Source organism: Caretta caretta, chromosome 27 (assembly GCF_965140235.1).
Source record: "Caretta caretta isolate rCarCar2 chromosome 27, rCarCar1.hap1, whole genome shotgun sequence".
Lineage (NCBI taxonomy): Eukaryota > Metazoa > Chordata > Testudines > Cheloniidae > Caretta > Caretta caretta.
In genome coordinates, this window is record NC_134232.1 from 8,634,367 (window position 1) to 8,648,652 (window position 14,286).

A 14,286-nucleotide genomic window follows, 5' to 3' on the forward strand; every position below is an offset into this window, starting at 1 on the left:
CGGTCCTGGAGGGGACCCCAATGTATGGGAAGGGGGAGTGAAGTCTCCCTGTCCCACACAGGCATTGGCCAACGAGGGGCAAGTAGCATAGGGCACGGGGTGTCTTTGGTTTTCATGATGCCTGTCCTCTAAGAGCCTCGGTTAATTTCACACACGTCATCGGCCAGCGCGCGGTAACGACTTTCGGTCCCTTCCAACTTCGGCTTGGAGTCGGAGCGGCGACCTAGAGGAGAGGCACCGAGTCCTCGCGTCTTCCCCTGAACCTCGGCCCAGTCCCCAGCGGGCTTCCCGGGAAGGTGCTGCAGGAAGTGCCGCGAGGATTCCCGCGTTTGCCCTGCCGGCATCCGCGCTCACCGCTTGATTCACGGTGCGTTTGGCCCGGTCTGGCATCGCAACCCCTACGGCCGGTCCGTCCCGCCGACAAGCCCCAAGGAGGCCGGATTCAGTGCTGGTGTAAACACGTGCCGCTCCACAAGAATCAACGGAGCGGTGCAAATTTGCTCCAGCAGAGAATTGCCCCCCCCCCCCCCCCCGTTCCCAGGAGGCTGCGGGCCACTAGCTCCCCCCTGGAGAAGTGGTGTTGCTAAAGCCCAGCCCCCAACGCTTCCCCCCCCCATCCCACCCCCAGGGGTGCTTTGCGGGGGCTCCTCAGCCTGGGACTGGGGGAGGGGAGGAGCATTTTTTGACCCCGGTGAATAGTTTTGGCCCCGTGGCTCAGGCGTGCTGAGGAACAAGGGCCAGAACTTTCTCTCCCATCCTGCACCTCTCCGGGTTCTGTCCACGGGGTGGCAAGGTGCAGCCCGATAGGCGGCAGCTTCTCGGGTCAGCCTGGCCGGTTGCCGCCGGGGCCCGTGGCCTAGTGGGAGCCACCGCGGGAGCCGCGTGCTTGCTTTCCTGGCTTGCTCTTACCGGGGCCCCGAACTCCCATGCAGAGATTTTTCCCCTTCCCGGCAAAACCCGGGGTTTTATTTCTGGCAGCGCTGATGCGGATTAACGTCCGGGGCAATTAAGGCCTCTTGGAGGGAGCTTTCGCAAGCCTCACTCGGTGGCTTGGGTTACTGAGCCGGGCTGGCCTTCCATGCAAAACAACACAAAAAAGGGAAGAGACCGCATTGAGGTGGAGTCTGGGGGGAGCTGCATTGTGGCTTCCCGTGCAGGCTTGGCCCCGGCAGCAGAGGAAGAAGAAACAACTCGCTGTCAGATCCCCGCCTGCCAGGACAGCGGGTTAAGAAGGGCCCGGGGGGCGGGGGGCCACTGATTGAGCTCTGCCAGCTGGGGCCGTCTGCCTTTACCAGGCCCTGAGCTGTTCCTGCTGCAGCCGTACGTGGGCTCCAAGAGGTGGGAGACCTGGCTCAGGCTTCTGGGAGAGGCTGTGGGTGAAGTCTCCTAAGCTGTTGGGTGGGTGTAGGCAGGACACGGTGGCCGCTGGCTAAGCCATGGAGCAGATTGCTGAGTGCTCCCTGTGGCTAAACGGGGGAGGAGCGGCCGGCCGGCGCTCTGAGCCCCACGCGGGGTGGGGGATGCTCTGGCCAGATCAGCCCCTGCCGAGGGCCAAGCTAGCTCCTGAACTCACGCTCAGCAGCTCCGTCCCTCACGGCTCGGGGCAGCCTCCGTCTGCCAGGTGCATCCTTGTACCAGGTGCATCTCTAGGCTCTGTGCGGCTGGGTCCGCTGGCTGGCAAAGGGCCTGGCCACGGGTTGAACGAAGCCGGGAGGGGCTTGGCCTGCTGAGCGAGGCGCGAACGCAAAGCCGCCTTTCCCTACGGGGACCTTCCTTCCTGTGGCAAACCCCCTGTGTTATCCCCTGCGTCCTGGTGGGGGGGTGGCAGGGGACGCCGGGCTCCTAAATTTTCAGTAGCAGCCATTGGCCGTGGGTGCCTGCCTGGAGACCCAGCTAGGGCGGGAGGTTCCCTGCCCGTTGTCCAGGGTCGCTTTCGTTCCATCAGATCGCTTAGAACAAACAACCTCCACCCACCAACCCCCCCTCCTGCAACTCCGGGGCCTGGGTCCTCGCCCCTGCCCTAGCTATCCCTGGTGCTCTTTGGGTGGCTGACCTGCGCAAGCAGAAAAGTAAACTAAGTGCAGCCATGGGAGGGGGGTGAACCCCAAGCTTGGGGAGGCTAGTCCCCCCTAGCCACGCCCCTTCCATGCCCACCCGAGCCCTGCCCCCCACTGTGGCTGCTGGCCCCTGCCCAGTGACCCAGACTCCCGTGGCCCCGGAGAGCTGGGGCAGCGCGGGCCCAGTCCCCCCGGCCCCAGAGCGCTGGGCCGCGTTGCCCAGCCCAGTCCAACCCCAGGCCAGCCGGCCCCCTCCCCCGGCCCCTGAAGGCGTCCCCCGGCTGAGCTGCCAGCCCCGGCGCTGGACGGGCGGGCAGACGGCATGGTCAGAGTGCCCCCAACCCCAGCGCTGGGCAGGCGGACGGGCAGGAGGCGCGGCCGGAGCGCTGGGAGGACGGGTGGCGTGGCACAGCCCCGGGGGCACACCGCAGCCCCTAGCTTGCCTGCCCCAGCCTCTGGCACAAAGGGAAGCCTAGACAGGCTGGGGTCTGGGGGTGGAGCCTGGGCAGGGGGACATCAGGCTGTTTGGGAAGGCAGAGCCTTCCCATGCCTATGATACCCACCGCCCATGAGTGCAGCCGTGTGAGGGTTAGTTAGCCAGTCCTGTTTGCTATTGCTAATCCATGCTGTCTGGCTGTTGGGTCTGTCTCGCTGCCCCTCACCAGGGTATCTGAGCACCTTCCACATCAAATCAAGAGCCAAGCCCCTGGTGCGTTTCGTGGGGTCTCTGGCCCTTCTCCCTTTTGGGGCTCAAAACTTGAGGGAGGGTTTTGTTTTGAGTTTTTTTTTTAAAGATTGGATTAATTTCCTCCAGTCTGGAGGGGGGGGGGGGTTAGGGTTGAAAGTTGGGGTTTGAGGGCAGGAGGGCTGGTCAGGGTTGTCTGGGGGGAGGAGGGGGGATAGGGCAGGAAGGTGGGGGTCCCAGTTGAGTGTTGGGGTCTGGGGGTAGTAAATGCAAAGGCTATTTTGAAGCCATCCCCGGTAGACCTTCTGCTGATCTAGTCAATTTCAGACTGGGGCAAAGAATACTGTAGAAATTAACTTTTTTCTCCCTGCCCCCTCTCGTGTTTCTCCCCCCACCCCCCCAAAATCCAATCTGTCTCTCTCCTGGCTCTGTTTGGCAGGGCTCTCAGCCCTCCTTCCCCTCTCCCACCCCCAGGGAGGCAATTCCACTGACCCCTTTGGTAAAAGCTTTATCTGCTAGGCATGCCCCTAGGAACAATCCCAGGTCCCTGAGCATTGGGCTATTTATAGCCGGCTCCTCCCCTTCAGTTCTATTTTAGGTCACCCTGGGCAGCTGCTGTCTCACTGGGTGGGAAGGATGGGAGAGGAAAAAAAAAAAATGAGATAAAGGGAATTGTCGGTGGCGCAATTAGCAAAGGGCTTCACGGGCAAGCCCAGCCCCTTCTGCTTCGCAGGACATCTTAGCTCAGTCGTGTTTTGGTGACGCTGGGAGCCAGCTCTGTCTCCGCTCCTGTGCCGGTGCCTGATCAGTGCTGTTCCTCCCCGGGTGGGGAGTTGCCTCCCGGCGTGAATCAGACCGTGCCTGAGATGTGAAACCCTCCTTCTTCTCTAGACTAGCGCCTGGACCCCCTTCCGGAACAGCGGGCCCTTCCCACGCCTGGCCTCTGCTGTCTGCAGTTGGCATAAACAGTGACTATTATAATTTTGTTTGCAAGATTTGAATATTATTTGTTTGGCCCAGCAGACGAATCTTTTTGGGGTTGCTGTCGGACGCTGCTCGCTGACTCGGATGCTTTAACTTTTCCTCGGAGACCTCCGCCTTTTGCTCTTTGCGGGTGGAGGGCGGGGGACGTCTGATGGTTTTCGGCTGAGATTCGGCACAACGGACCCCCCCCCCCCCCGCCCCTTGCAAAGGAAAGCTCCCTTGCCCTGTGCCGGATTGTAAGGCGAAGGTGCGACAGGGAAGGAAGCCAGCGTGGATTGCCTTGCTGGGCCCTGCGGTAGCTGGTGTCTGAGTAGTTCCTGGCATGCTTCTCGTGCCCAGGACGCTGGGGCCGCCCGCGATGTTGCAGACGATTTACGAGAGCGAATCGTGTTTTTCTTCAGATGGGGTATCCGGACGCGAGCAATCGCTGGAGCGCCTTTCGCGGACTCGGATCCATGGCCTTCCCGTGGCAGGTGAGTGCCGCGCGATCGTTAATTCGGCCTCGTCAACGCTGTTGATTGCCCTGAGTGTCTAGAACGGAGCAGGAGGTGCCTCTGGCATTGGTGGGGGCCGGACCCTGCCACGGGGCCGCTCCATCCGTGCAGGGCGCTGTGCATCTCGTAGGATTGGGCCCACGGTGTTGCAAATACGGAGCTGGGTTTATAAAGTTGCCCGGGGGGGGACAGGTTTTCGAGGGCTCAGCGCTGGTGCTCTGGGGCAGGTTTTCCAAAGGGCGCTCTGCCCCGCTCGCCCTTTCGGAAATCTGGCCCTCATTCTGGGTGCTGAGCTCTCTTGGGAATTCTAGTCCTAGGGCACGATCCTGCCGTGTACGCTGAGCCCCGCGATGCAAGAGTTGCTCAGGGTTGGGTTTGCCCTTCGCGGAGCCAGGAGCCAGGCAGATGGTCAGGGTTTCGTAATGCCATGTGGCTTTTCTTTGGATCCTTTGAGTCTTCACTCCGGGGTTAAGGTGCTCGGAAGCTGAATGAAAGCCTGGGAATATGGGACGGACTTGCCTGCCAGCAGCTGCTTCTGCCAAGCACCCTTTTCCTTTCCCTGTCAGAAGGACTCAGCGCATGGGTTGATTTTGATGGTGGCCCCGTGATATTCCAGCTCCTGCCACGTCCCTGAGCCAGCCAGCTGCGGTGTGGGCCTGAGCCAGATCCTCAGCAGCTGTAAATGGATGTAGCTCCATTGGGTTCCACCCTGACTTACAATTGAGCAGCTGTCTCTGTTGCCTCAACAGGGATTCAGCCTCTGCTGCCCCTGGGAGCCGGATCCAAAACCTGGGGGAGTGTATGGCAAGACTCCCCCCTTCCCCCCACCAGTGGCTGCGGTGGGCTTTGGATTGGGTCCTCAGGACACAGCTGGCCCTGAATAGAGACCGTGGTGGGTGGCGGCCCGCACCAGTGCCCACTGCCGAGGTTTTGGCTCCGAGCTGGCACAGATGGCAGCTGCAGAATGGGTCACTAAATGACCTTTGGCCTGGAGAGGTGGCAGCCCGGTTTCCCCTGCGGTGCGGGGAAGCACGGTCCGTCGCGGCGTGTCTGTGGAGGGGTTGGGTCTCTTGAGGTTGTGTGGGTTGGTGGGAGTGACACGCGACCTTGCGCTGAGGGACGACGCGCCCAGGGCTCGAGGCGTTCGGCAGGGCACGGCTCCCGTCCCTTCACGCGCACGCCTTGTTGTCCGGCGTTGATTCATTTAGCTGCCGGCCACCTCAGGGCGAGGGGCTCCGGCTTTCTAACTTCCCAGCGCCGTCAGCCTCGGCGGCGTTTAAGGAATGAGAATCGCTCGGAGCGTCAGTTTCCAGCATGGACCCCTGCGAGCAGGGAGGGTTGATCTGTCAGTGACAAGGGCAGGGGGTGGATGCAGGGACATTCTGCCCTGATTTACCACCCCTACCTCTGGCTTCCTGAGATCTTCAGCCCTCCTCTGAAGGCAGAAGGGAGATACTCCCTCCCCTCTTCCAGTTTGGCCTGCACCCCCATTCAATGCCCGGCTGCAACTGGCTTCTGCAGATAGAGCCCCGTGCAGCGCCGGCAGCCCCTCGGATCTCAAGTGGACAGCGTCAGCTTCCATTTTAGCCCCGGCTCGCTGCCTTTAGGTACCTGAGATGTTAATAGCACGGCCTCCCTTCCTTCCTTCCCTGGATTGGGAGATGCCTCTGAACCACTGGGCTGCCCCTGCCCCTCCTGTAGCTGACCGCCTCTCAAAATTGCACAGCCTGTGCCCCCTGCCCTCCCTTCTCATCACAAAGAAGGGCTCCGTGTTCACAAACCGCATCCATGCACTTGCGTCAACCGGGATGTGGAGTTTGGAGCTGGTTCTCACAGGGTGAAGGAAATGGGGGGCAGCAGAGGGGCGTGGGGGTGCGGGAGAGAAACCCAGAAGCCTGTCGCCTTTTGATTGCATAGAACCGTGCACAACGGGGTCGGTGCCTGCCAGGCTGGGAGACGCGCTGGCCCGTCAGTGCCTGGCCTGGCAAATGGGTGAGTGAGGGTGTGTAACAAGGGTAAGCAAGGGAGAGGATGTAGAGCTGGATGATGTGCAAGTAATTGTCAGCATTACCTAATCCTGGTGGAGTTTGCAGCTGGCCGGATCCCCTGGCTTTGGGAGGATTTGCTTGTGTGTTTGCGTGCGTCAGGATTTGGGTGCCTGGTTACTACAAGTTGTAAAGCAGCCTGGCTGGGGCTTGGTCTGACTCCGCTTGGATGCTGTGGCTCCGTGGGAAGTGATGGGTTTGATGCAGGACTCGCAGGGTGAGCTTTTTTCACACAACGCACAGTCAACCTGTGGAACTCCTTGCCAGAGGATGTTGTGAAGGCCAAGACCATAACAGGGTTCAAAAAAGAACTAGATAAATTCATGGAGGATAGGTCTGTCAATGGCTGTTAGCCAGGATGGGCAGGGATGGTGTCCCTAGCCTCTGTTTGCCAGAAGCTGGGAATGGGTGACAGGGGTGACACTTCTTGATTCCCTGGTCTGTTCATTCCCTCTGGGGCTCCTGGCATTGGCCACTGTCAGAAGACAGGAGACTGGGCTAGATGGACCTTTGCTCTGACCCAATGTGGTCGTTCTTATGTTCCCATGGCCTCGTGTTCAGTTATCGCCGGACTCGCCTGGAGACGCTCTCAGGACGAGCTGCGGGGTGGGGAAAGGGTGGGGAGTAGGGGGGCGTGGGCATGATCCTGGCCCTTTCAAAGCGGGATGGTTCTGGTGTGCAGGTGAATTCAAAGCGGGATGGTTCTGGTGTGCAGGTGAATGCAAAGATACGCCTGGAAATCCATCCTGGGCAAGGTTATGACTTTGTCACTGAATTTTTTAGTAAATTTCGTTGCAGAGGTGGGGTGGGGGGACCAATAAGCCACAGAAAGGTCACCAAATAATGTTGTTTTTTGCTCCATCAGTATACACAAGACAATAGTGGGGGGCGCTGAAAAGTGAGGCCGGGGGGCGGAAGGGGGAGAGCGAAACTGATCTGCACTCACCTCACAGCGGCAGCTCCTGCCCACGAGTCTGGGCCCAGTTCCTTGCTCTGGGCACTGAGACCCAGGACATGTGGTCATAGCGTCACTCAGGTTTGGCCTGTCTGCCCCTCTCTGTCTATGGAGGGGTGGACGGGCCAAACCGGAACGGCCCAGCGACCCCGTCCGTCAGGTCACGATGCCGCTTGGCCTGGGGGCTCTGATCACCTGTGGTTTCACAGCCAGCCCAGGGGTAACGCAATGGCACGGGTTTTCAGCCCAGAACGCAGGTGGTCCCAGCTGGAGTCTGCCTCGGGCTTTATTGAATAGACTATTAGTAGCCACCAGTCGGGCGCTTTCCCGCGACGACAGAATCGGGGCAAACAGCTTAACGGCCCCCCCGATTCACAGCGGCGTTTGCCCTTTAACTCGTGCTGCCCTATAGACAGCAGCTGGTCAATGCGGTCTGACGCTGTGCATCCCCAGGGCTCAGAGAGGCAGCCCTGCTCCCCATTTCACAGAAGGAGGGAAAGTGATTTGCCCAGAGAGACCCAGCAAGGCAGTGGCAGGGCTGGGGATTACATCTAGGTCTGTGCTCCCCGTCCCGTGCCCCGCCCCACCACTGCCTCCAGAAGTGGGCCTCTGTCCAGCTCTGTAACTGTTCAGCCTGCGGTTCCCCAGAGCGCAGCAACCTGCGGGCCCTGGGTTGAGCTCTGCTCGGTGCGTGTCGCCCGGGGGAGGTGCTGAACGAGGCGCGATCGGGCTCTAAGCACTGCTGAGCCGTGAAGTTACAAAGCGCATCCCGGATGGGCGCCCTCCCGTCATGGAAATGGACGCGGCGCGTCTGATCATGCCTGGGTGGGGGGTCGGCACGGAAACCCCATCCGTCTTGCTGCTTGTGTCCAAGGGAAGCTCGTGCGTCGGCCCCTCGGTGCGAATGTTTAAAAGGAGCGCAAGTCGCCGTTCGCCAGCCGTGAGTCACCCTGTCTGCAAAACCAGAGGGCCGGGAATGCAGGGCCGCTCCGGCCAGCTCACCGGCTTGGCATCTCCGAGGGCACTCGCACAGCATCGCCGGGCCGTGCTAATAAAGGATTTTTTTTTTAGAGGGGGAGGAATGTGGAATGTAAACACACGTTTCAAATAGAAACCTTGTAACCTTCTGGGATAAACAGGCGGTCACGGGGCAGGGGGAAAGGCCGGAGACTCCACATGGGACGTTTCAAGTGATATTCCACCCCTCTCCCCTTTCATTGTGGGGGTGAGAGGAAAGATGGCAAAGGAGTTAACCCTGGGGTTCGTGTACACTGCATGCTAAGCCCAGACTCGGGTCTGAGTCCAAGCCCCCCTTCCGCCCACACGCACCTCAGTCTGACTTGGATTGGCGTGCACTCGGGAACTAGGACCCTGCGAAGGGGGCTTGTCAGAGCCTGAGTCCTGCTGGCACTCGGGTCCAAAGCCCCGTCCTTTTGCAGGGGGCACGCAGCTCAAGTCGCAGTCCCGAGTCAGAAGGTCTGTGTGGTGCAGTGCGGACGTGGCTGAGAGACCCAGCAACTGCCAACCCAGGTTTACAATGCAGTGTGGATGCTCCGGCACGGGGTTGGAAATGCCAAGGCCACAAACCTGGGTCCTACAGACCCGGGCCCAGTGTGCGGTATAGACATACCCTCTGTGTCTTAAATCGGGGCACCCAAGAACTGAGGCCCGCAAAACTAGAGGCACGTTTGAGATGGCGTTTCTACAGCATTTTGCTCCAAACTGCCTCAGAAATGATCAACGCTAAAATGCAGCCAGCTCTGGGGTGGAGGGCAGCAGGCCCCTTGGCACGCTACACACAAGAGTCAGAAGGGGATTGGATCTGATGGCTCCCACCGGGTCTTGGTCCACACTGTGTGTTGGCTTCTCCTGGCCGAGTCTGGGGCTAGTTTGGGAGGAGCAGACAGCAGGCGGGGCAGAGACGGGGGTTTGGGATAGCACAGCATCTTGTCGGTCAGGGTTAGTGTCTCTGTAGAGGGATGGGAGTGGTGCACAATAAGAGGTACTGCAGGTCAGGAACCAGGGGCTGGAGGCAGTGGGGTCGTGGGGAGTGGCAGGAAAAACCAGGAGACCTAGGTTCCATTCCTGGCCACTGACTCACTCTGTGGCCTTGGGCAAGTCATTCAGCGTCTCCGTGCCTCAGTTTCCCCATATCTTGTTTATGTTACAGAAGTGACTAAAGGCCTGATTGTGCTCTGTGCTGTACAAACACACAGTGAAAGATGGCCCCGGCCCCAGAGAGTTCCTAGGATAAATAGACAAGACAGCTGTGGGATGGGAGAGGAGGCCACTTGCCAGAAGTCGCTCATCAGCTCAGTGGAAGAGCTGGGAATGGACCCTGGGTCTCCTGACGTATGCCACCCACTAGGTTGGAGACTCTCTCCCCTGCCTGATAGCAGCTAGAGGTGCTGACCTACCCTTGTAAAGTGATCTGAGCCAAACCATAACGGGCGGTGCTGAGAGATCCCCATCCCAGCTATTGAAATTCCCATTTCACAGCAGTGACTTTTGTCGCTGTGAAAACCCGGCTGGCTTTTACGCTGCTGAATGTTTCCGGGGCTGTTGCCTTGGGAAAAGCCCTGCGCTGGTTTTACAACCTGCTAGGCTGTGGGATTGCAGTGTGCGTACCGTCTGGGCTGCTGTTACCCTCGCTGCTCATCAGGGCTGAGGCAGGCCAGTCCGAGCCTCTCCGCAGAGCTGTCTGGGTGTCCCCAGGACGCAGTACACAAGGTTCAACCCTGCCCTGCAAGGGAGAAAAGAGGGGCATGTCAGGAGAAGGGTAACCAGACAAGGGGTCTGCAGACCTGCGTTCCATTCCCACCTCGGCCACTGCCTTGCTGGGTGATCTTCGGCCAGTCACTTTAACCTCTCTGCGACTCAGTTTCCCTTCTCACTCTGTTTTCAAGTGGGAGCTCTCTCAGGCAGGGCTGTCTCTCACCAGCTGTCTACGCAGCGCCCAGCACGGAGGGCCCTGATTTTGACTGTGGCCGCGGTGCTACTGGAATAAAAGTAATCTGCCTCCTAGATATGTCAAGCTGGGGCTGTGATAACTGGGGAATCTGCCCACTGGGCTGTGTGGCTCATGGTGGGTGGAGTGATGTTGTATCTCCTTTATTTCAGGCTGGACACTGTCACTTGCTGATTCTCACTCACCAGCCCTGTGCTGCCAGACGGGTTGAAATGTCTCCTCTCCCCCCCCGAAACAGCTGTCAGAGCGAGGGACCGGCCACCCCGGGGTGCTGGATTGCAAAGCCAGCCCAGGCTGGGTACTTGTGACTCCGCCTTGAATGTTATTGGGCTCAGGTTGTGCTCGGCGGGGTGTGTGTGTCTATGACAGCAGGGGAAGGGGAAAAAATCGCCGGGGAGGTGGAAGTGGATCCGAAAACAGGAGAGAGAGAAATGCAGAGAGGAGACTGACGGAAGGAGCAGAGACGGGAGAGAGAGAAACCCCCTGTGTACTGACCTGTTAACGATTTATATTTCGGTGCCACCCAAGGGTCCCGATCGTACCCAAGCGCGGCGTGAGAGGCAGTCCTTGCCTAGTCAGGCTGTCGCTAGGGCAGCCCGCTTATCCTGGTCGTGTGTGTGTGTGTGTGTGTGATTTGAACTGAAGCAACCCCTAGGGCCTCCCCCCCAAAGCGTGCCAGGTACTGCAGAGATGTAGTGAGACAGCACTGGCCCCCAGGAGCTTACCGTCTAGAGAGACTGGGCGGACAGCAGAGAGGGATTCTGGGACACGGAGGCTGGTTTTTCAAGGGCTCAACCCCCCACAACTGAGCCCAGATTTTCCGAAATCCTCAGCCCCCAGTGGCAGCTACGGTGACCCCTCTGGCACTGCTCTCCGGAGAAAGAGGCCCCAGCCCTTTCGAAAATATACCCTAGTGTGACGTGCGTAGGGCCCCCCAGGGAGTGTGTCTGGGCCACCAGGTCTCCTGTGACCCAAGCCCCCTTCCTCGCCTGAGTTGCCACCCTCTTGTGTCTTACAGACATCAGATCCCACCAGACTCCCTGCTTTTGCTGGCAGGAAGAGCACTCCTGGGCAGTTGGGGTGCGATTGGCAAAGACCGATCCCCTGAGCGTGATCCCCGTCACTGGTGTGAGTCCAGAGGCCTGGGTGGCGCTCACTCCTGGTTTACGCTGGTGAAAATGGGCCAGCTGCGATAGTGGACTCGCTCTGGTGGCTCCAGACCCGCTCGCTTGATTTCTCAATCCGGCTATTCCCGGTGGCGATGTGATCATGTAGGGCGCTTTCGAAAGCATGCCAGCGGCTAAGAATACCGGGCCGGTATTTTTAGAGCTGAGTTTTAAGCTGCTTTTCGCTGCCAGCTTGGCAGCAAGCGCTGCTCTCATCCCGCTCCACTGCGGAGCCTGGCAGCTGTGTTTGTTGCGGGAAGGAAGCTGCGCTCTTGCCGTGCCATGGCCTTGCCAGGCAGCCGGCTGGGAAGGAGAGGTAGAGCAGGTTCACCAGCCTTAGCTGTATGGTTTATTTCTTTGGTCCTGTGTAAAGGCCCGGGAGGCACACAGCAGTTAATCATCCCTCTCTGCATGGTGGAGATAAGATCTGACCCCACCAAGGATGCCACGCCGGGCCGCTAACCTCCCTGTCTTCGCCCAGGGTGTTCTGTACTGCAGTAACCTCCAGCGGCCCCAGCCGAGATCACGGCCCCATGTGCCTGGTGCTATACGTACGCCTGGCAAAAGACAGCCCCTGTCCCGGGGAATTGACTATCGAAACAGTGGGAGAAGGGACCAGCCGTTGTACCGAGAGGTGACATGCAGGGAGTCTGTGGCAGAGATAGGACGCACCGTCTTCCAAGTTTGAGGCCAGGGCTTTTAACCACAAGGCCAGCCATGCTTTATGCCCTGCCTCCCTGCCGTCCAGCCTTAGCTACATGGCTGTTCACGGGAGAGAAGTGTTCGCGCAGGGTGGCCCCTGTTAGCCAACCAGTTTATAAACCAATTCAACTCATAAACCAATTCAACTCAGCAAGATCTTGTGATTCTTGTGTAAACAAGGCTCCAGGCCCCAGGGGGAAGGCGTGATAGTTTCCCGGCCTCTTGGATGGGCCGGGGAAGGTATCACCCCGACGTGGCCGCTGCAGGGGACGTGAAGGGTGGGGGATCCAGTCCTAGCCAGGGAGGGAACTGGACAGGTCCAGTGCTGGCCGGCGGCTGCCCTCAAGGCCCGTCAAGGTCTGGAGAAAACTTTCTCTGATCTGGAAATAGCTAACGCCGGGGCATCGTGCAGCAAGTGTAAAATCCCCTATAACGCTGGGCGACGCCTCCCAGTGGAAGCTGCTCCTGGCGGCCGCAGGTTTTAAACCCTGCTGGTAGTTCTGCAATCAGCTGCATCCACTCGGCTCTGAGCAGAGCCTGGGAACCGCTGCTGCCTCGCTCAGAGCCCTGGCGGCTGGGGTTCTGGTTCGGCCCCCGGGGAAGCTGCCAGGGCGTTTGGTTTGGGCCCTTCTCTCAGCAGGGGAGAAGTTTCAATGGCAGAGCAGCGGGGCCGGGGAGAGCCCAGACAGGCGGAGGCTAAAGTCGCCCCGTGCCCTGCAGGGAAGCTGTGCTCCTGGCCCTGGGGCTCCAGTGAGACGCAGCGTTGGGTTCCTAGTCCTCACTGCCACCAGCTGTCCAAGCCATGAGGGAGGAGAGGGCCCCGGGCTGGACCTCAAGGGCTTGCCACTGGCCTTGGGCAAGCTGATGGATCCACTCCCCTCCGTCACAGGGATGTTGGGAGGCTGGAGTCCAGCAGTGAGTGCGAGGTGCTTGGAGGCCTGCATGGCTGGGGCGCTGGGTGACCTCTGAGGGGCTGCTGGGAGCTCAGGTGCTGGGTGGTTGCTTCCAACCAGAGGCTCCCCCTGTCCCCCGCGGTGTCCCTCCCCAGCCTGCTCTCGCCGCCTGCGTTTGGCGTGCAGCATTGATTCCTGTACGGTGTCACCTCTGTTTTACAGGTGGGGAAACTGAGGCACAGGGCCATCCAAGCCAGAATTTTCTTAAGTGTTCAGCACTTGGGGCTAGATTCTCACCCCGACTCACCCGCAAGGAGGTCAGTTTCCCATTTAAGCACCTAAATAAGCAGCCTTATTCATAGAGGGACTGGGGATTCAGGATGTGGGAGAGTGTGGCCTAGTGGCTAGAGTTAGGTGGCAGGACTGCTTGAGTCTCTTCCCAGCTCTGCCACTGATATGCTGTGTGACCTTGGGCAAGTCCCTTTCTGTGCATAATATTTTAATGCTTTTGTCCAGGGGGCTTTCAGATCCTTGGGGGGAAATGCTCTGTGTGTCTTTATCTGCTCCCCCCCGCGCCCCGGCCCACCTGTCTGGAGCAGGCTCCGATGGGTTTGCAATGTTCGTAGCTCTTTTGGAGGAGAGGGACATTTCAGGAGGACAGAGCATCCTGGTTCGCCCCCCTGCACAGAGTGATTCTGGCCCTGAGTCTTCCCTGCAGGGGCTCGCCCTGCTGTCACTGCTCCGTGGGGAGGAGGCTCCCGCCAGCAGCCTCTCCCCTGGCCTTGCAGACCCTCTCTGGGCAGTCCTCAGAGCTGTTTCCTTGGGCGCTTGCAGCTGGGTATTGTCCCTGCTGCTGAAGAAGAATTGCACCATCTCCTTGGAGTGGAAAATTAATTGCTTGCAAGTGTCAGGTGCGAGGTCCCCTTGGTCCCAATTAAAGCAGTGGGAGCCTGTTTGTCGGGGGCTTCCTACCTACGTAAATCCCTCTCCCCAGAGTGCCTGCCACCCCTGAGGAGTGTCCCTCGCTTCCAGGCGTGGCCGAGACTTCCCTGCGCCTCAGACTGCCCAGGGGTGGGGCAGACCAGGGAGGGAAAAACGCAGGAGGGATTTGCGCCTTCCTTCAAGGAAATCTGAGCTTTGTATACTCGTCCTTTCGCAGTCCCTGTCTCCCCAGGAGGGGGTGCAGTGCGGATATGGTTGCACTGATGGGGGGAGCACCCAGCCTGTCCCAGCTAGGGGTGCGGTGGGGGGATGGTAGCGCTGACGGGGCCGGGGGGGGGAGCACCCAGCCTGTCCCAGCAGGGGGTGCGGTGGGGGGATGGTAGCGCTGGTGGGGT

The 14,286-nt window shown here is 59.7% G+C and overlaps 1 protein-coding gene across 10 annotated transcripts in view; it reads left to right on the forward strand.

Annotated features, from left to right (window-relative positions):
• Positions 1-14,286, forward strand: part of HDAC5 (histone deacetylase 5) — a 106,457-nt gene that overhangs the window by 32,552 nt on the left and 59,619 nt on the right. For 5 of the 10 annotated variants that reach the window (XM_075123639.1, XM_075123636.1, XM_075123638.1 and 2 more), the window contains one exon: positions 4,128-4,199. The exons of 1 other annotated variant lie outside the window; for it this stretch is intronic. In XM_075123639.1, coding sequence (XP_074979740.1) covers positions 4,128-4,199 — 72 coding nt within the window. Of the gene's footprint in view, positions 1-4,033; positions 4,200-13,171; positions 13,267-14,286 lie in introns of those variants that run through there. 4 more of the 10 variants (XM_075123634.1, XM_075123635.1, XM_075123641.1 and 1 more) reach the window with 2 other exon arrangements.